This window comes from Dromaius novaehollandiae, chromosome 5 (genome assembly GCF_036370855.1).
Source record: "Dromaius novaehollandiae isolate bDroNov1 chromosome 5, bDroNov1.hap1, whole genome shotgun sequence".
In the NCBI taxonomy this organism is placed as follows: Eukaryota; Metazoa; Chordata; class Aves; order Casuariiformes; family Dromaiidae; genus Dromaius; species Dromaius novaehollandiae.
Window position 1 is genome coordinate 64,712,312 of NC_088102.1, and position 21,386 is coordinate 64,733,697.

Sequence of the window (21,386 nt, forward strand, 5' to 3'; positions counted from 1 at the left end):
CCATGGTTTAGCTTTAGAAAAGGTAAAATACCATGTACAACAATTTTTTTGAAGCAATGTTTGAGCTCTCCCTCCCTGTATCAACTGTTAGAGCAGTTAGTTAAAAGCAGAACAGACCACCTTAGGGCAGGTGCCCTGGAGAGTACCAGGCAATGCACCTGGAACAGTTCCTCTCTGCATATGGGGCTGTGTAAAGTCTGGATGTCGTGTTGCATGGCTTCCCAGATATTTTTGTTCGCAGAGCGTGTGCCAGACCGTGCTGGCAGTCATGGGCTCAAGCTTTGTGCACAGTTTGCTCTTCTTTGCTGTAGCGTGTCGTGTAGAAGAAACCTTTTGTTTGTGCCTGTTTCTCTCTGTGTGATGATTTGTATATGTCAATGGGTATACACATTGCAAGCTTTATACTAAAAATGTATATTTTAAATTTTGATTAGTATAGAATTTTTTGAGTTCTGCTTATGAAAATCAGGCATAAATATTACACGCTTTCCTCCCCTGAGCCAAGAACAGTAAATTTATTGAAACAACATTTTCTTTCAAACGGTGTTATTAGAAATGAGGTATAAATTCATGAAATTGTGGGTTGTTTTCAGATGGATAGTTTGTTCATGGTCCGTGTTAGGAGCAATTAGGAAATGACAATGGTGTTGAACTACTCTTCCTGTGCGTTGCTTGGAAAAAGTCTTAACCATCCTAGTTAATAACAAAATTTGTTGCAGTTAATTTTTACCTTTATGTTGCATCAAATTAATTTTGCTTCAGCAATATGGTAGCAATCTGGAGTATCAAACTACTGTAATTGTATTATATTCAAAACTGGGGTTTTACCTTCAACTATGAGATAACTTAGAATTATTGGAATCTTCTAGGTTTTCATGTAAGCTAATAGCTCGCTTTTCAGCAGAGTTCTGAGCTGTCAATGAGGAAAAAGTTGAGCAGTTATGATCGTGTTAAAGGTGGTCATGTAAGAGCACATACAGAGCAGGGTAGCTTGCTTGCAACTATATATATATATTTGTTTTTGTCTTGCTGTAATTACTCATTGAATTTTCATTTTAGATAATAATAATAATCCTGTTTTATATACAGGACTTGGTTTACTCTTATTGGCACCAGTGATAAAACTCCCACTGCCTTTGGGAGCAGTGTAGTGGTATATTTCTGTATGTATTTTTATGTCAATCTATGCATTTTTAATTCCTTACAGTAATATTTGTACTGTGCAAAGCTTTTTATTTTTAGGGCTTTTTCTGCATCCTTAGATTACACAGAAAGCAAAGATTGAAATGTTATTAATACTCTATTCATTAAAGCAATAAATTTTTCTCTAGTTACCATCCATAATGCATATGTATTTATACAGTTCTCATATTGATTCATACTGTATGCATCATTATTAAACAGTCAACAAACACTAATGTTTCAGATCTTCCTGGTGCTCATTACTTATGCATATATTTTTATTGCAGCCATTGCAAGGATGGAGTAATGAATTGTGATAACGATGTAATTGGTGAGTGAAGAGACAAAGGGAAAAGATCCTTCAGTTTTCATGAAGACCATATCCTCTCATCTCTGTGGAACATCTTGTATAGTAGTGGATTGTGCGATCAGTACAAACGCGTATTTTGCAGGATGGAAGCTCTAAATTAGAAATTATATATTTGTATGGTTGAAAGTAGGGCAGGTGTAATGCAGGAGCAGATTTATCCAAAATACTGCTACATCTGAGCAACTTCCCTTTTCTTCTGATGCTATAAAATAATATTTTTTAGATTGCTAATGTAAACAATTTTAGTTACATGATGTAAACATCAGAACTTCAGTAGAGTGAAAAAGGCTAGTTTTGTCCCGTAAAACATGGTTGTAGGAACTGAACACTGGCAGTGATTTTTCAGATTTCTATTTCTCTTCCACAGCCACTGAATAACTTTGAAATGTCAAAAAATGATACTGCTTCTGTGATACATAAGAAAAAGAATATAACAAATGATTTGTTTTTTATTTCATGTATCATTAAGTATTAGGGTCCAGACTTTGTGAATGATGCTCTTTTACTTCAGTTCAAAAGACTTTTCCTCTCTTTTTTGACGTTTCGTTTCCAGAATTGCCAGCTCTTTGGCTTTTAGCAGAAATTTCATCCCAGGCACTTTTAAGGTGGTGGTTGTACTGTTTGACAACTGTCTGGAAATGCTCCCCATAAAAATGAAAGTCAAAAAAAAAACCCCAACCAACTTAAAAACTCTTTAAAACCCCACCATCACTTTGGGTGTTTCTATTGCACGTGCACAGTATATGCTCAATGTACACCAAAAGTAATTGTGTAATAGAGTTGTTTTATTTCTGGTCAGCAGCTCCAGCACAGAATCTCAGAACTAGCTCTTAGACCTTTTTACAATATTTTTATTTTCTTTTAATTTCTGAGTTAGTTTAGTAGAACTTCCCTTTTCTGTTTCAAAGGGCTAATTTCTGACTAACTCTTTAGAAAGTCATGTCCCTTACAAAGCCGATACATTAATTTCAGTATTTTTTATTATTTATTATTATAGGGATTCTGTGAAGCTAACTGTTATTGGTCCAGTAGATCTGTGTTTTAAATGTTCTAAATCTAAGTAATCTAGTTGCACACCCCTATCAGATACAGAATTTCAGATGTGATGAGAACTGTTTTTTGTCTTTTTTTTTCTTTTTTTTTTTTTCCTTCTCCCAGCGCACAGCTGCCCGGTTGGCCAGATTTATGTCAACTGCAGTAATCCAAAAACTGATCCTGAGCTCAGCAGAGAGAGAACTTGTGAGAATCAGCTGCTAAACCTCACTTTCTCAGCACATCTTCCTTGTGTTTCAGGCTGTGTCTGCCCACGGGGGTGAGTACAGACCATCTCTTATTTTTTGGTGCACAAAAATAGGTGTCTAACTTCAGCAGTGATTGAGTAGTTAATTCTGATGAGGACATATCACTTTTCTTGGAGATTTTGAGGTGTCAAGGAGTGAGTGCCCTGCAAAGATACGGCCCTTTGAAGGCATAAGTGATAAATTAAAATATAAGTGGAGCTCAAGGTCTTATACCCCCCACAGTAATAAAAACAAAATGACAGGAATGTACAAGGGACATTGAAGTCATGTAATCCTATCACTGCACTACAGTAGAATCAAATATATCTAGAACACTTTGTGCAGCTGTTTATCTAACTTGGTTGGTTGGTTTTTTTTTTGTTTGTTTGTTTGTTTTGGTTTTTTTTGTTTTTGAGAACTTCACTGAGGAAGTATGTTTCTTCATCTCTAGGCATTATTTTTCAGTATGCTGCCCCTTGAAAGGATGTTTTACCAGTCACAGGGGTTTAGGCTGCAGGTGTGCACACAAGCTGTTTGGGGTTTTTTGGAATCAAAAGTTTATAGAATAAGAAGTTTTATAGTATATAGTATCAAAAATTCTTGAAATCAAAAGTTTATGTAAAAATTTATATGATAGTCTGTTTTTCTTTGCATGATCTCTGGGATTATAAACTTCTCCTTTTTGCCTCCAGATCTAAGTTAGTTCTAGAACTGAAGCAACATGTTTTGTGGTATTGGAAGGCTCAGTGTCAAATAGTAGTGATCCCAAAGCTGTGATGGTATGTTTGAATGGTTACAAGAGGCAGAATTTTCTCATTTCCTAGAGACAAAATATGAAATTAGGAGGTGCCATATTTAGAGTAACTTCTACAGACTTAATTCCGTTCCCCATGGTTCTACATTATGTCTTCAGAGATAATAACAGCCTACTACTCGTGTGTGTGTTTGTGCGCGCGCGCAGGCCCTCATCCTCAGTGCTTAAGGTAGATCTAGGAAGTGGTGTCACAAGCTTAGCTTTTGACCAGAAAGTCAATCTTTGAATTAAATTTTCTGCTTCTGGGTTGCTGTGATTCAAATGCTTTTGCCTCTTTAATTATACCAAATGTGCATGATTTGGCATGAAGAAGCAGTCTTTAATCAAACTGCAAAGAGACGATGTCTGTATTCCTACATGTTGTACAGCACGTTTGTATCAAAGCCTAATTTGGACATATGCTGTATTCTGACTGTCCTTTTCCACTAGCTTTCCATGGACTCCAGGCAGACTAATAATTAACTCTGAAACAGCCAGCTTTTATTTGTTTTTTCTTAAAACCTACTTTTGCTGTTGCTGTCAAGCAAAACAGTCTCTTTACTGAAGAAACTTGCCTGTGTTTTCTCCTTTCCTACTGACCTTATTTTACCCCTGACTGCAGCAGGAGCTAGATTTGGCTGCTACCATGTTTGTCTGTGTATATATAGAGCTTGGCAAACTGACAGTTGAGGGTTAACTGGAATTTTGGTGGCTACTTCGAGTGTTTTAAAGACTGTAAGATGGCAACTCTGTGGGTACGTGCCCCGGAATGTATTAACAATATCACTGCAACAAAGAGGCTGCAATCATGTTATGCATGTAATTATCTTCTCTTTCTGAAACAGGCTGCCTTTGTGTCCAAAAATCTACGAGGAAATTTGACCTACTTCAGTTATTCAGTTCCCCTAATCAGTTTTTTTGTGCAAAGCAGTGGTATTATCTTCCTGCTTCACTCTTTGTAGCATGTGGTGTATTTAACTTTGAACGAATCATATTTGTGGGTTTTTTTACAATACTATTTTTCTGCTCATTTGAGATGTAGTTTTGTTCCGTGGTCTCATCTTGTGCTTAAAGATGCTGAAAGGAAAGTGTGGCTATTTACTGTGATTCCCAGGTGTGTGATTCTCTTTTGCAGTCTCCACTGTCCATGTTTCATAGACCTTTTTCTTTTGTTGTTCCTCTTGATGTAAATAAAAACTGATCAAAACAGTAAGAGATGATTGGTTAATTATGTGCAAAAGAGAGGGATATATCCTACCCTGTGTGTGTGTGTGTGTGTGTGTATGCAGTATCTCTATACATTTTTACTCTGAATATATTGTGAATCTTGTGCCTACATGATTGCTCCTTGATTTTTTTTTTTTTAACGTGTACGTGAATATCTGCAGCTGTTTCACTGCCAGTTTAGATGCTGGTCTATGAAACTTCAAAAAATCAAGTCTAGCAAACCAGACCTGAGTCTAACAAAGGACAATTTTTCTTCTCCTGTCTCTTCATTCTCCCTGTCAACCAACCATTCATAGAAGGTGGAAGAAAAGAGAAATTTAAGAAAGGTGATTGCTCCCTAATTAAGCAGCATTTTAGAGCAGCCCCCATGCTAGTCTTAACTTGTATGGTCTAGTAATCGTGATAAAGGATTCATATAATCCTTGAGGCTGCAGGAATGCACCATGCTCCATCCTGCCATGCCAAGGCAATCCCTGGAAGGGATTTGCAGATGTTTCCTGTGTGTTTTCTCAGGAGGCACATGGAAATGGAAGAGGACAAAATCTGACACAAGATTTGTTGTATGTTAAGGATTATCTCATTGAATTTTGGAAGTGTTGGTTGCCTGATTGCTCAGAGAGATTGAACATGATCCTATTTACAGAGTTATCAGTGTAACAGATCATGATATTAGCCCATCTTTTGTTCATAATATCTCGTTAAGCCAGCATAATTATTGGAGGAAAAGATCCTATGTAATCTAAAAAGCTAGTTCCCCTATCTTCTCTTTGGAGGAGTTTTCAGAAAAAATAAAGATGTGTAAGTTTGTTTATTATTATTTATTTGATAGCTAAAAATATTAGAAGTTTTACTTGTCTCTGTAGACTTTTTGGCCACAGTTATCAGAATGTCCTAGCTTCACAGAACTTGTAGCATTCAGTAATGTCAGTGGCCTTGTCTCACAACTGTGCAGTCAACAAGATGCATAGACTAAACAGACTGGCTAAGCTGCATACCCTGAATCAGTTTAACCATCAGCTTCTGACACCTGTGCCAATCATGTTTTGTATCAGTCTTTTTCTGATTAATTATTTTAAATATAGCAGGTTCTAATAGCACTATGGGCTTTAAAGAGAGGACAGATAGATGTATCTTCACAGTTGTAAGGTTAAGGCTGAAATCAGGCAGGTATTTCCTACTCTTTATTTCCTGATCTTGGTGCTGTGAAATGAACTAATCAAAAATGTTACTGCAACAAACAATGAATTAAAATATTGGAAAACTGAGTATATATCATTGATAAAGAAAATGACTAGGTTTTTTAACAGATTTTTTTCATAAAGACAATTTTCATTCTACCTTACATGTGAGCTTTTCAAAAATATTTATTGATAACTGGATGTCTTAAGTCCATGCTTATAAATCTCCTTACCAGAAGAGAAAACTGAACATTATATACCTGCTGTGTACTTCTGTTGTATATTCACTATATAACTGTATAACTGTATTCACTATATAACTGTTCTATATTGACTATATTCACTATGTTAAGCACCCAATTCTAGAAGAGGCACCAGGAGAAATGCTGTCATCTTTTTGAAGACAGATGTTTTCATTTAGACTGTCCCAGTTGAATCGTTTAATAAAAGACATTAGTGTTTATTTTTGATAGTGTTAATCCATTCAGATTTCCATTAACTGAAGTATATAATAATTTTCATCTCTCCTATACATTATTTCTATCTTACTGTAAAAATTAAGAGGTCTTCCAGCCTGCAAATATGAATAATAAATACAAATTCTTAGGGTTTTGTCAGAAGCCTGCGATACACTTTGCCTAAATGTAAAGCGTAATTATTTCTACTTCTGTTAATACCTCATGGTTTTCCCTATTAGATCATCTACATTTTTGTCCCCTCTATAAGTTATGTTAGCAAACCAGCTGCTAAAAAAAACCTATATAGTGAGAAGTTAAGACTCCTGTACTTCAAACCATTAATAAATCTTTGCTATGACAAACTTTGTTTTTGAACTTAAATATAACCGTACTTTATAAACAAGGTTAGGAAGATATTATAAAGTTAGCTGTTATGTTTTCTCCCTGTTTTTAGGGAATCAAAAATTAATTTTGCCCAGCTGGCTGCTACTACCAGTAGAATTATCTGTAGGTCCAGCTATGATCACTTAACTTCTCACAGCTCAGCAATGTTCTGCTAAACCTCGACAGTGCTCAGCTTGCACCAGTTCAACCTAATGAGCATTTTGAGGTCTGTGCCCCCCCCCCATCACTTGTAGTTCTTATAAAATACACTTATGAAAAGATAGTAAACTGAAGGCGGTAGTATCCTCCAGTTGTAATGAGGTTTTATAACTCATGAGGGAATATTGTGCCAGGTTCTTTCTCCAAAAATTTATAAATTATCATTGTATTTCTGTAGTACAGAGGTGGAATACTGTATCAAATAACATGTAAGGAGCTTAAACACATTCTTGAGAGAGCTTTCTCTAAAAAAGAAGTCATCACTTTCTAATTTGCACAAAGAAACACTGAATTTAATGTCATCTTATGCGTCTGTGGCAAAACAAACCAAACAATGTGGGAAGAAGGTAATTTAGTTTCAAATATTTTATAAAGCTACTTTTTATTAGAAGCAATTATATTAACCATATCATTTGTTAAAATATGTCCCCTTAGCTAAATTGAAAATCCTGTCCTTTTGGTATGTGGCATACTTTTACAAAAGTCTTGCTGTTCATCAAGTATACAAAATTTAAGTAGTAAAACTCATAAATTATTATTCTTAACATGAAAATAAATAAAAATACTGGTCACCTCCCTCTTCCAGATACCCTTGTCACTACCATCACACTAACTTTTTAGTCTTTTCCCTTCTGTTTTCTGGCTTAGGTGGAGTTCTAGAGGTGCGTCTTGGGAAACTTGATGCCTTTCAGGATAAAAGTATTATCCCCAATGGGGATATCATCATGGCTACGCACTCAACTGTTTGCTCCATGACAAAAACTGAATGAACGTTCCTGTATTTTCTTGGGCGCTTCATGAGCTGATATTTATTCACATTGTTTTCTCATGCTAATTTCTATTTCTGGTGATTGTAGAATTACAGCATGCTAAATGTAGTGCATTGGAGTTCATTTCCAGAGGGTGAACGAGCATCCTTTGCAGTGCCTTAGCAAGCCAATGCAGTTGTTTTCCATCCTGTAGCGCTCTGCAAATCTGCTGCTGTCCGTGGTGCCTTCCATTGCTTCTTACCTCCTCTTGCAATGCTTCCAACACCCTATTGGTCTTGCACTTTCAAGTTCATATTAGATGCAAACAATTTTTTTTTCTCTTGCACTTTGTATTTAACTCAGATTCCTTCACCAACATCTTTCAGATTCTTGAGCAGCTTTACATACTACCTTCTGTTATTTCAGTTGTGCTGAAGCAGAGAGTCATTGAACTTTCCGCTATTTGGTTTGAAAGGAAGACTTCTTTTATGCTTGGAGTTTTTTTCTGAAATTCTTTTCTATTACAAAAATATATTAGCTGTTTAAGCTTGTTCATTAATTCAGCAAACTTGCATACTAAAATACTGTTAGTGTAGTTAGAGTTGTAGGGCTTTTTTGGCTTCTTTGAGAGGACCTGAAATCATGAACTAGTTAAGCCATCTTTTGTTTGCTTTGTTTTTCATCTCCACTACAATTCAGGCAGGCATTTGATATGACTCTGAAAAGCAGGTGCTATTATTTATTGGTGAAGATGTGCAAGTTCATCAAGCCACCAGCTCTGGCTGAATTGTCTTCCTTATTGAAAACTGCTTCAGCTATAACGTTATGTTAGTCTTCTAGTAAATACCTTATCTTCTGTTACTACAGATAAGGAACTTGGAAATCAGGAATATTCTTTGATATATGCCTTCAAATATTTATTGATTCCCCCAAAGCATAATTCCTTAAAAAGAGAGAGGGAAAAAAACAAAGTTGATTCCCCGAGAAGTATAATTCTTTTCAAAATGAATATATCTCTCTAAAGAAACTTCAACTAGTAACGGTGATTCATGAAGAGTTATTGCTATCCTCTTGCCCGTCTTTCTTTAGAGTCCTTCCTTACATGATTTTCTGTCCACAGCTCTCTTGAAAATGATAACTATTTGAGGGAAAGTAGAGGTAGGATTTTGTCCACTGTGTTTAACCAAACATATTAAACAAACAAAAAAAAAGTCATAGCTCTGAAGTACATGAGGTACAGCTGAGACAATGTAGAAAGGTATCAAACCACACACCACCCCTGACTGGCCATGGACTTCTCATTGATGAAATATGTTGAGACAAAGTGTAGACCCCCACCTTTCTTTCTCTCCCTCAGTCTTACCTTGGGCTATGCTGTACCACCTCCCCAGCACTGCCCTGAGAGCTGCCGGTGCTCCTGGGGAAGACCTCCCCCTTGTTAGGCCTCCTGGAGCTGAGAGCTGGGGAGCCAAGCGCCTGCTTTCTGAGCGCGGCTTTTACTGGTGGGCTTCACTCTCTGCCTTCTGTGCTCCTTTCCCACAACGCAAGCTGAAAAATAAAACTTCTATTGAAGAAGAAATAAAAATGTATTTGCCCCTATTCTTTCAGTCACTTTACTTAATTCCTGCTGTGTTTGTCTCTTTAGAATAAGAGACTTCATGACCAAGTCCCTCTCCTGCTCAGCTCTGGAGTTGCAGTGTCCTTTGCAAGATCGGTACCCAGGTTTCATGCGGTATTGCACCTTTGGCTTCTGAGATTATTTTGCGTCTTCTGTCCACAGCAATCAGAAGAAGGCATGGGGAGGCAGGTGCTCCTTCAGTAAGGAGAGGAGGCATGGGGGCAGGTTTATGAGCCAAAAGATCCAGAGACAGCTGGGAAGAAATGAAGAGAAAGCAGGAGATGAACGGGCCTGTGGAGAGGGTTGCAAAATATAGCAGTCTAGGTGGTCCCCTTGAACTCTACTTCTCCTTTTTGTTTTTCGTATTCTCACGTACCTTTTTGTCTTTATGCTGCTTCTACTATTGCTGTGAATTTTCTGTTTTAGGGATCTCCTCTACTTAGCGGGGTGCTGATGGTAGAGCTGAATGCAGAGTGTGTCTACTAACACAGGGTGAAACTGGATCATGAGGGAGAAGTGCAGGTGTCTGTCTGTAGCTCAGCTGAAGCAACGAAATCAGTCCTTACATGGAAGGGTAGAGCAAAGATACTAAAAACCCTACAAGTATTCTGCAAAATACCTGATGCTTGGCAAATTTGCTCAATGTTTCTTTATAATAAACTATGGGAAAAAAAAAAGATGGACTATAAAAAGCACCTCAAACAGTTAATAGTAAACAGTTAATTAAATCTTGCCTTTGTGGCAAGATTTGTGGAACTCTTGAAAAGCAGGTTTGTTGGTGGGGCAGAAGAATTCCTGGCTGCATAAATCAGTTTGCAGTAGGCTGTTGCCTGAGGAAAGGGGAAGAACTGCGTGATGCCCAGAGCCTGCTGGAAACTGCTCTGGTGGGGGCTGCTAGAGAGGATTTTCTAGTGTTCTGGCCCAGCTGTGCAGGCTTCCTAAAAGCAAAGAAGTATTTATTATCTCATACGAGATACAGATTGCTTATAATGATACCTTTACTGAGATTATTTAAATAGTTGTTACATTTATGTTAACGAGCAGAACCGTATACAATAATGAAATAGCACTGAGACTTAATATTGGTCAAGCATAGTGAGCTATAATAGGGATACGTGTATCTTTGCAATTCATTGTATGTTAAGCATAGGTGTCAAGAAAAACATTTGATACTTCAAAGAGGAAAGGTATCTCAGTAGCATTTTGGTGATGAATTCTTAGATCATTGAAATCTATCTGTTTGCTTGGCTTTACAAGAGAGAAAGCTGTTATCACTTGTTTTAGGGTAATATTGCAAGGAAGAAACCGCATTTAGTGTTACCTTGTCAGTGCGATGCCTTTTATGTCTGAAAGGGGCCTGTTCAGTTTTGAGCTTGGAGCAGTGGGAAATTCAGTCTCCCAAGTGATTGTCCACAAGCGATAGAATACTTGAATAAATATGAATTACAAAGAACACTTCCTATACCTGAGGGAAAATTACAGTATTTCAGTTTAAATTTATTTTTGTATGAAGTCTGTATGTTCCCAGAAAAAAAAGCTGCAGAGCTGTGAAATTTCCACCTGATGTAAATAACACGCTGAAGAAGGGTCTAAGTCATGGTTCACAAAATACTGATTCGTTAGTATGAGTTAATAAAAAGTTCTGTGCCAAATGCAATAATTAGGTCTTTCCTTTTGGATACTAGGGAAACAAAATAGTGTTACCAACCAGTTTGTTAAGGATTATGCTTAGCACCTATGGTCTGTTGTTATTGGTGCAGGTATAGTCTTGCACAAATTAATATACTAAACAACAGAAAGGCCTAATTTGTTTTCTTAGGAAAAGCTCTATGGTTACGTATCAAAATTTATGTTATTACAGAGAGTTACTTTTGTCTGAACAAGTTTATCTTACCAAAAAAAAAAAAAAAGTGTTAGTCTAATAGTGCCATTTTAAGAGACTGTTTCTTTTCCAATATAGGTACATTTCAAAACCTGGCATTTAAAAACAAGAATCATTTTAGATTTTATGGGGCCTTCAAGAAATTCTTTTATTATGTAACTAGCGTGTTTCTTACTCCAGTTTTTCATGATGTCTCAAACAGGATTGTGCCTAGGAACAGATATTGAATGAGAAGCAAGTTGGAGCTACAAGACTTAGAGTGAAATACTCTCTTATATGCTATTAAGAATTTACGTATTTTAAAAGAAGATCATGATTTTCACTATGCAAATCTGCTTGTTATTGAATGTGACTGGATCTTCTGTATGTTATGGACCTTGAGGATCCCTCCTGATATCTGCTGGCATACCAGATAACATAAAAATATTTTTAAGAAATGAATCAGTCTTTGGAATAAGTAAAACTGTCTTAGATTCAGTGAAGAAACAGCTTTTTTATAAAATCATTCAATATTTCTAGTATATTTTCTGAGTTTTATTAGTTTTGGTTTGAAATCTCTTTTTATCTAGTTCTCATACCTTTTTTTCAGTTTTTCTGGACATCATTAACAACAACAAGTGTTTTATTTTAAAACTTAGATCGGTTGCTTTCTTTTGTCTTGCTGGATGAGAATTCCTCTGTTCTTTCTCTGTTAACAGAGTCTTTTTCGTACTTGGAGATTTCAGCTTTTATCTATTACCGGAGGAGCTGTGATTATGAGCAGATATTTATAGCTTTAGTCTTGAACTGTAAATAGCTGTGCATATGGTTGTCTTTGTTATCATGAAAATCTCCTTTGAAGGCTATGGGGATATTTCTGCTAATAAAGCTAAGCATATTTGTGACAGTTTGCATGAAGGTAAGGTGCTGCTTGTGCCTGAGATGCATATGCAGTTAGTTTCATACATCCTAGATAGCTCTATCTATTGATTAGATTATTCTCAGAGTGGAAGGTTAAACTACAGCTATGGAAAACTTCTTCAGCAAAACAAAACTCTTGAATTCAAATAAAGAAAAGGTGTGAAGACCATGACTGCATCATTTAAATGTACACAAGTGGAAGTAATCCACTGATTTTTGACAGTGAGGGCACATACTACTAAAGCGAAAGGGCATGATGGCTCTTCCATCTCTTGGAAGGTTTATTTTAGTTGAATTTAGTTGAATTTACTTTAGTTAATTGGCTGAGTTAAAAGGTAATTTGGTAAAATTTAGAGGAGGACAGACTTGAAAAATCTTAATGTTTCCCTGACCTTAAAATTTGCACATTAAGGAATAAGTCTTCACAGGGTCACTGGTTAAAAAGCTAATGCCCAAAGTGCTAGCACTTACTAATGATAAAATATTCAGGTGCCTCTGAAAGGAAATTACCAAATTATACATCTGTAAGTATTAACAAACTTGTGCCTTTTTCAATTTCAGAAGATTTTAAATATCGCTTCTGTTTTGAATAATAATCCTACAAATCACCTAAAAATACAGGAAAAGATTTTTTTGTATGTAGACATCAACTGTATTTCTATTGAATGCGTATTTCATGTTGTGTTTTTGATAGCCTTGTTAAACATGGAGATACATGCTTGGAAGCTGATGAATGTCCATGTTCATGGAAAGGAAAGGAATACTTTCCAGGTGACAAAGTCATTTCTTCCTGTCATACATGGTAAGCAGAAATCTATACAGGTGTTTATTTCATTTTAATTATTTGGTTATATTTCTCTTTCTGTTTCATCTTCATGTTTCTTTATTTGGGAATGATAAAATTTGGATTTGGGTAAAGATTGACTTAGAAAAATCATTATTTTGATTATCAAGATAATCCAAATTAATATTCTTTGGCCAATATTCCTAAAGTGTAGGAAATATATTTCAAAGAGTATAATTCAGTGATGTTTATGAAATTGAATCTTTTTACTTCTTCATTTTCAAATTTAGCATTGAACCTAAGCAGTCTGAGAGTCCAAAACATATCCCTATGTCCATAAGTATAAATTTGAGAGACCTACTCAGCAGTACTGTTTACTGAACTTAGCAACAGATAAATGAAATTGGTTGTTAATTCCTGTATGCAGAGGTAAGATAGCTGATGAATACATTAGCTTTTAAAGGAAGTGTTCTAATAGACATTGGTTGGTAGGATCACTCATTTACATGTAGAAAGTTATTGCTTTTATTATCCAGTGTTGTGAATGCGGCATGTACCCCGTACCTACGCCACTTTGCAAACTGTCCTTGAGTGTTCTCAGTAGAACTTTGTACACTACCATTTCAGTAAGCCTCACAAGAGTGATGTGAAAAAATACTAAATCTGCATGATCCTGAAACAAACCTGTTTCCTGATGATTTCTGTGTGTTTTCTTCTCTGTCCACTGCTGAACATTGCCAGCTGGCGCTAAGCATTTGTCATACCAGAGCCTCAGAACAATCAGCCGTATTATCAAGCATCAGGATGTTATGGTAGAGCTGGAGCCTCTAGCTTATCAGCAGAGCAGGTCCTTTAGTCCCCTTCTTTTAGCCTACCAGGAACATTTAACTAGTGTGCCCTGGTAAACTGCTGCTCCTGGCCTGCACAGCTCAGTATAGCCCAGTACAGTGAAGGCTTGTCCAGTCAGCACTAATCACTGCTTCGTCTGGATGTCGTCGCCCCCTCCAGCCTTGTGCTGACTGCCTACCTCTGCCTCTCGTCAGGTCCTCAGTATCTGCTCTAGAAGATATTTGTAGCCCTTTGGTCGACTGGTGAAGCGACTTACAAGCCATCTCCACTGGGCAGGCAGGTAAAGCGACCCGGGTTATTCACCCCCTTATTTCCAAAGGCCTCTCTGAGTGGACCTGATATGGGATTGCTTGCATCAGAAAGAACCATTATATCCCGTTTAATCTGTATGAGACTTCACCAAAGGCAGCAGCAGTGCAGGCAGGAAGATACTGGATATTTAGCCTTCTCTCTTTTTTCTGAGGCCAGGCCCGTTAATTCATGCACAGATCCTTAAGGCTCTCATGGCTTTTGTAGTCTTCTATGTCAAGAAGTAAAGACATGCAAAGTGATAATGGCTTTTTGGCAATCGGTTGTCCACAGACAGGCTGGAAGTCTGCAACAAGCTCTGCTTCCCACAGAAGTGACATGCTTGTCATGAAGTGCAGAAGGTCTTTTAAAATGCTGTATATGTATGCATAGGTGTATTTGATATGTCACTGGAAACGTGCATTTTTGCTCACGTGAAGCATGACAGTGCTATGTGAGCAAGCCCACATAAGCACTCATAGCGTTATCGATGACTTGAATGTTACTTAGTGCACAGGAATACTGTGGTATTGGTGTTCAATATCATCTTATTAAAGCATGATATAATGTTAGTAACATAACTGTTAATCTTATTTCTCCATCGAACAGTAAAATGACAAACAGAGTAACTTGGTAAGTTGGCAAAACTATCTATAGAAAGCCGAGAACCTTCAAACGTAGCTCTGGGGTCTGGCTGAACTGAAATTCTGTTTCCCAGATTGTGAGATGGACTGGTTTGGTTTTCACTGTCAGCTGTAACTGCCTGAAGATGTTGTTAACATATGCTAGCTAGATTATACACAAATGGTTTTTATACTAACTGAAGATTATCAGAACAGCATTTTGGTGCTGTGTTGGGCAAGGTAAGATGGATGGTGCAGTTAGCAATGCTAGTTTGTTGTTGTACATCGAGACCATTGAGGGAATACTAATACTGGTTAGTCTCTATGGGCTGCTTTATTGGGCCTTCTATGTTCTTATGTAATTACTTATTTGAAATATGTATTAAAACTAGTCTAAGTTTAGAAAAAGCTGATAGTTCTGCTTTTCCAACCAGGACTCTCTAAATGCTGACATAAAAATATTAGTTTATTTAGTATGAAACATGACTGCAGTGCAGAGGACTGGTTGAAGACATAATGTATCTCTGGAGGCCTGCCTTTTGGCTTAAAAAGTACGCAAAGGAGCTCCCTACTCACTGCTTGTTAGGAAGTGATTCTGCATGAGCCCCTGATGGATCAGCATGTTGAGAAGGTTTTGGATAGGCCAAGAGAAAAACTGAACCCTAGTGTCTCACAGACAGCACGAGAAGCAGCACTTAACTCTTTCAGCTCAAATACACTTTCTTTCAATAGCATTTCTCTGTCAGTACGCTTGACTACATTCCTGCCTTAGGCACTACTTTAGAGTGAGCTGGGGTGAGTCCTACTGGCATCTGCTTGTGCTTTGTTAAAGCAAATACTTTTTACATGTAGTACTTTTAACTTATTTTAGCAATATGCTTAGTGTATTTATATATGTGATTATATGAAGCACAAGCAGTGGGCCAAGCCAGTGATGGGATAAGCAGAGTCTTGGAAAATCTGGAAGATGACTCCACATTTTTTTAAGCTATGTGCTAAGGGAACAGAAGGAAACATGATGCTTCTAGTAACTGGAACTGCCTTTAGTTTATGTACTCTATTTTCTTGACAACTGCCTTTCTTACTAGAACCACAGTATTCTAACCCTGTCACATATGATAGCAATATGAATAGAAAATAAAAATAATACTGACATAAAGCTTAATATTAGTTGGCACTTAAGGATTTGAGATGACAAAAATCAGCAATTTATCAAGTATTTCCGTAAGTTAAATTCATAGTTTATTTGTAAGATGTGAAACACTTTCACTTTAATCAGGAGATTAATCAATTATTGATTTTGAAAATAAACATACTGCATAGATATGTGCTGAAATTATATTGCATAGTATATTTAGTTTAACCTGTATTAACAACCTGTATTTAGTTATACCTATAATAAAATTATACCAGAGGATAAGCTGTGCAGCTTTTATCAAGGGAATTTTTTTAAGTGTCCAAGTGATTTAGGAACTTACAAAAATAACATTTTCAAAGATTGCTTGTGCATTCAGGAAATGAAATCTTATCCATTATTCTTTATAAATGCATTTTATTGATGTAAAATTCCCATTCAAGGAGAGAGTGAATAAGAACCATAGTAAAAGGGAACATTACTTGTATTCTATGATTCAGCTACTACAGAAACAAATGTACTGGGAGGATATGATAAAGAAGACTTTACTCTTGTGGCTCATTATTGATGTGAGTTACTAGAGAGCAAGTTGTATTAGTTTTGGAGGCATTTTTTGTTTTCTTGTTTCAACGAAAGAAATGCCCTTCCAGTGTCCATGTATTCTGTAACCTATAAAATCTAAAAGGAAGAAGCACGGACTGTGTGAGTTCAGTATGTAACATTTTTTTCAGAGGGTTCTTTTTAATGCTGCTTTTAGTTAACATTTAAAAATGCTTCTGTCTATGAGCCTCATACTTAGTAAGTATGGCTGTAGTGTTTTTGCTTCTTCAGTGCAGTAGCTGTAATCATTTGTCCCTGGTTACGGTTGATATTACCATAATTGGTCATACATTTTTCAGCATTTGTCAGCATGGATCATTTCAATGCACCTTCCATCCTTGCCCATCAATGTGTACCGCCTACGGGGATCGACATTACAGAACATTTGATGGACTTACTTTTGACTTTGTTGGAACTTGTAAGGTTTATCTAGTTAAGGTGAGACTTTTTTTAAAAGCCTCTGCAAAACTGGATTTATAGATTAGAGAAACCTTCTACAACTGAATCTCTTATAAAATTTGTTGCTACTTACATTTTAATCCTTATTTACTATCACTCAAATAATAAATATAATGTTCCAAAGGATTTTATTTGATTCTGTGCAGTAAGCAGGAGAAGACAAAGCTTACATGCAAATTTGTGGAAACAATGAAGGTAGAGCTGTGGATTTCCGGTCTGATATGTAGTGTACAATCCACTACCCCTGCTACCTGTTTCCTGTCTGTACATCTACTGAGCTTTACGTATTGTTTTTTAAGCTTTGATGTTGCTTAAACTTTGAACCATGCATAACATAATAACACATTGAGGTTTCTGCTAATTGAACTATATAATATAAATAGTTATATTAATTTATTATTATTTAAAAGTGGCTATTTTATTGCTTTCTCTGCAGGGTACTTCAACCAGTTTCTCAGTTATTATAGAAAATATTAACTGCTTTAATACTGGAATCATTTGCAGAAAATACATTTCCATTAATGTTGGAAAATCTTTTTTAATATTGGATGACGAAACTGGGAATCCAGTAAGTTTCGTTCTTTAACACTGCTTAAAAGGTAACAAACATACTTTTGGGGGGGGGGGGGGGGACAGTTCCCTGTTCATTGGTAAAAAATTGCCATGCCACTTCAATTGCAGAGGCACGAAAATCTTCACTGTGAATGCTAATTGTATCTGTATTGTTCGCTGGAAACCTTAGACAAAATCTGGGGTATGTTTCATGAAAATGGTAAATGAAATGATCATAATTCTCTGTAGCCTTGATGTGTCTAAGGAAGATCTGGGCATTATGAAGCCAGTGGGAATTTTGCTATAAATTCCACCAGAACTAAGATTTTAGTCTGTTCTGGGATATAGTTATATAGGAGGATTATTCCTATACAGTTTCAAAAAATAAATTGCAGTTTCTAGTGTGCTCCAAAGCGTGAGTTTCGCTTGTGTTATTTTTGGCCAAACTGCAAACTATTACTGTAAATATTTAGTATTTATAGCACTTAGTATAAGTAGTACTATTTATGTTTTATCGATTAACTACACAAAGAAAGTTGTGCCCCTTTGTATTGTCTAATTAAACCAGACATCTTCATCCTTGCTATAAATAATTCAGAGTCTGATTTTCTTGTAGGCAGAGAAAAATGCTTTATTGCATTAAATAAGATGGCAGTCCCTGCACATACATAAACAAGTTCTTATTTCAAGAAGATGTTACATGCATACTTATACCTGTTTGTATTCAAAAAGCATGTGGCGGAGACTTTCTGAATGTAATGCCATATCATTAAGTGAAAATCTTACCTAGAACTTTGTGACTAATTTTGCCCCTCCCTGTTGGACCGTTGACGTTTTAATCTTCGTTCCATTTGTCATTATCTATTCTATAAATTTGATATAAAATCAACCTATAAAAAAAGGCAATTTATAAAAAATCAACACTGTTCACAATCAAATTTCAGACCACTTTTATTTAGGCCTGTATTTTCTGTGTGGCCTTCTGTGTCAGTATTGGGACTTCTGTCTGAGAACCACCTAGATCATTCATTTTACTGATGCTTTTCACTTCCTATCAAGTGAATATTTTGTAAAGAAATTACTTGCATTATGAGTTGCTTTGGTTTATTTTGAATAGAGTTCATCTAGTTACATAGATGAACTACAGAAAATACAGGTGTGGAAAGCTGGATTTTTCACTGTTGTTCATTTTCCTGATGAGCACATCACCGTCCTATGGGATCAGAGAACAACGGTTCATGTACAGATGGGTCATCAGTGGCAGGTAAGTGGAAATCAACATACTTGATGCCATTTGTATAAGATAATTATTTAAGTCTTATTAAGTAAGCTATGTTATCATGGTTTAGAGAGCAGGTAACGTGTCAGGAATCACATAAGAACTCAGTGGCAGAGTCAAGGAGAGAAGCATTCAACTACCTTGTCGATTAAAATACTTTTTCATTTACAGTATTTTTTTACAGTCACTATTTACTATTTAACTTCTGTAGCAAAGGAAACTAGTGTCTTTGGGGCAACACTCCCCTTCAGTATGCAACCTTTATGCAACTGGAGCAGGTGTTGTTTTATTGAAACATCTAAAAGCACATTGCCAGCAAGCAGGTCACTTCTCTGAGCAAAAGATCAGCACCCTTCTCAAAGGCTTGGAGATTCTCAGCATCATCGTAGTTGTAAGGGAATGATATTGATGATGTCAGAATATTTTCCATAGATTTATTATCACAAATGGCTGAACTTTTTTGTTTGAACTTCGCTAAAAGCATCAAATCCTCACAAATTTATAATGAAGCAACTGAAAACAGGAACTTAAAACAAAAAGCAAATTTGAAAATGGCTGTGGCTGGTAGTGTTTCACATCATGTAGAAATATATGGGTATATATGCTTTTTTTTTTTCAGGGTGAATTGACTGGATTATGTGGAAATTTTGATTTGAAAACGGTAAATGAGTTGAGGACTCCAGATAATTTTGAATTAACAAACTCACAAGAGTTTGGAAATAGCTGGACAGCTGTAGAGGTGCGTAGTAACAAGAATGTATTTGCTAGTAGATTTTGAGCTGTTACATTGTATAATTTATCTTTGAAATCGGAAATTCATTCCTGGAAGTCCTGATTAGGCAACAATAGAAATCACAGTATCTGTGGTTCTTGTAAGTATCAAATCCATTAAGCAGAAGAACAAAATAATGACTTTTTTTTTTCTCTATGCAGTGCTATAGTGTAGAGAAAAATGATGTACAATATTCTGAATGTACAACTGTTTTGGAAGACATCTGAAGAGTAATGGAAATGGTTCAACAGCCCTTCAACATACCTCCATTATTTATGTAATGGAAGATCAGTCAATGTAGTTTAAGTTTTCAAATTCATTATCTCTTGAAACAGTTGTATATTTTACATTAAAGAATTTTGAATATTAAGCTTTGTATAATGAAACTGTGTTTTGTGACAAGTACATGGATTCTGAGCTTGTTAATCAAAAGTCGAATATATTTTAAAGTAAAATTCCATTAAGTGACTTGAAAGGAAAAATGGAAAAAAAATAACAGCAGTGATAAAGACTACTTGATGCAAATCAGGATGATTACATCAAATGATTAGCAGAAAACTCACAACAGTCATATTATCCCATTCATCAATGCTTAACTCAGTCAGTTGTTAGTGCAAGTAGTCATTTTTGCAGATAATGGAAGAGTTGAGGGCACTCCCTTGACACTGTGTTGTCAGCTTAGCTGATCTTTCATATCAGGGAAAAATTTAACTGTGAAACCACAGCAATGGAAAGAAAAATTATTCTTTCCATATGCTATAAATTTAAAAATTGAACTTTTTATGCTCCTGTGTCTCATGGTATTTATAGAAATGTTTCTTCCTAGTAGTTAAACTAAAAAGATCTAATTTCTAACTCTGAATGAAAGTCATCTGAGTGATATTTGTTATTTATATAAGCTGGACTGTTCAGGTGAATAGAGGCTGCAGATTGGGACTGCACAGCAGCTCTGTATAAAATTGCATGTTTATGTTTTCCTGAGTTACACAAATGAAACATTTCTTCATACTGGGTATTTTTCCTTTTCTGCAAATTAGCATCCGCTTTTAATTACATATCCTAGTTTGTCATAACTCAAACATATGTTTCATAAATGATGCATTTGCTTTGTGCTTTATGTCTCTTTAAGAACAAAACAAAACTGTTTTGTAAGTTCAAACATAAAGTGGTTATGAAACAAATTTCGCACCTTGATGATTTCTCTTTCTGCTTAAGTGTGTTGACAGCTCTGACATTCGAAATCCGTGCAGTTTGAATCCACTTAGAGAATCATTTGCCAAGAAGGAATGTGGAATACTGTTAAGTGAAGCATTTGAAGCTTGCCATCCAGTGGTGAGTTGTGATGACAAATAGAAAGATGTGAAAACCTGAATGTGTATCACTGGAGGAAAAACTCACATCATTTTAAATCTTAATCTTGTCTTTCATAACAGAATAATTTTAAATGCCATAGCAAAACAGAACACAGGAAAGCCTAATCCATATCTATTCTGATTCTAAAAAGTGAATATTTAACTGGATCTGTCATAATGACTATCTGCACTTAGCTGATTTAGACAGTAAGGCATCTGTTAGTGTCTCCCTATACCACTTTGGCACCTAGCATTCTATGCTTTGGTTAATCCTATTAGTCCCCTCATTAATGGAGACAGAATTATACCCAGTTTATGTTACCTTTTCTTTCATGCCAAGTACCATTTGCATAATCACAACCACTTGCTTTATTTTCCTCAAATATATTATATATCAGGCACATTTTCTAGGCATATTTAAATAACTTCACAGCTTCTAGGCAGTATCAGATG

General features: G+C 36.0%; 1 protein-coding gene across 1 annotated transcript in view; it reads left to right on the top strand.

Moving 5' to 3' along the window:
• Positions 1-21,386, top strand: part of OTOG (otogelin) — a 107,018-nt gene that overhangs the window by 34,737 nt on the left and 50,895 nt on the right. Inside the window, exons 21-28 of the mRNA XM_026104560.2 lie at positions 1,470-1,513; positions 2,711-2,864; positions 12,935-13,042; positions 16,819-16,957; positions 17,415-17,546; positions 18,648-18,794; positions 19,429-19,548; positions 20,797-20,913. Of these exons, the coding sequence (XP_025960345.2) occupies positions 1,470-1,513; positions 2,711-2,864; positions 12,935-13,042; positions 16,819-16,957; positions 17,415-17,546; positions 18,648-18,794; positions 19,429-19,548; positions 20,797-20,913 (961 nt within the window). The remainder of the gene's footprint in view (positions 1-1,469; positions 1,514-2,710; positions 2,865-12,934; positions 13,043-16,818; positions 16,958-17,414; positions 17,547-18,647; positions 18,795-19,428; positions 19,549-20,796; positions 20,914-21,386) is intronic.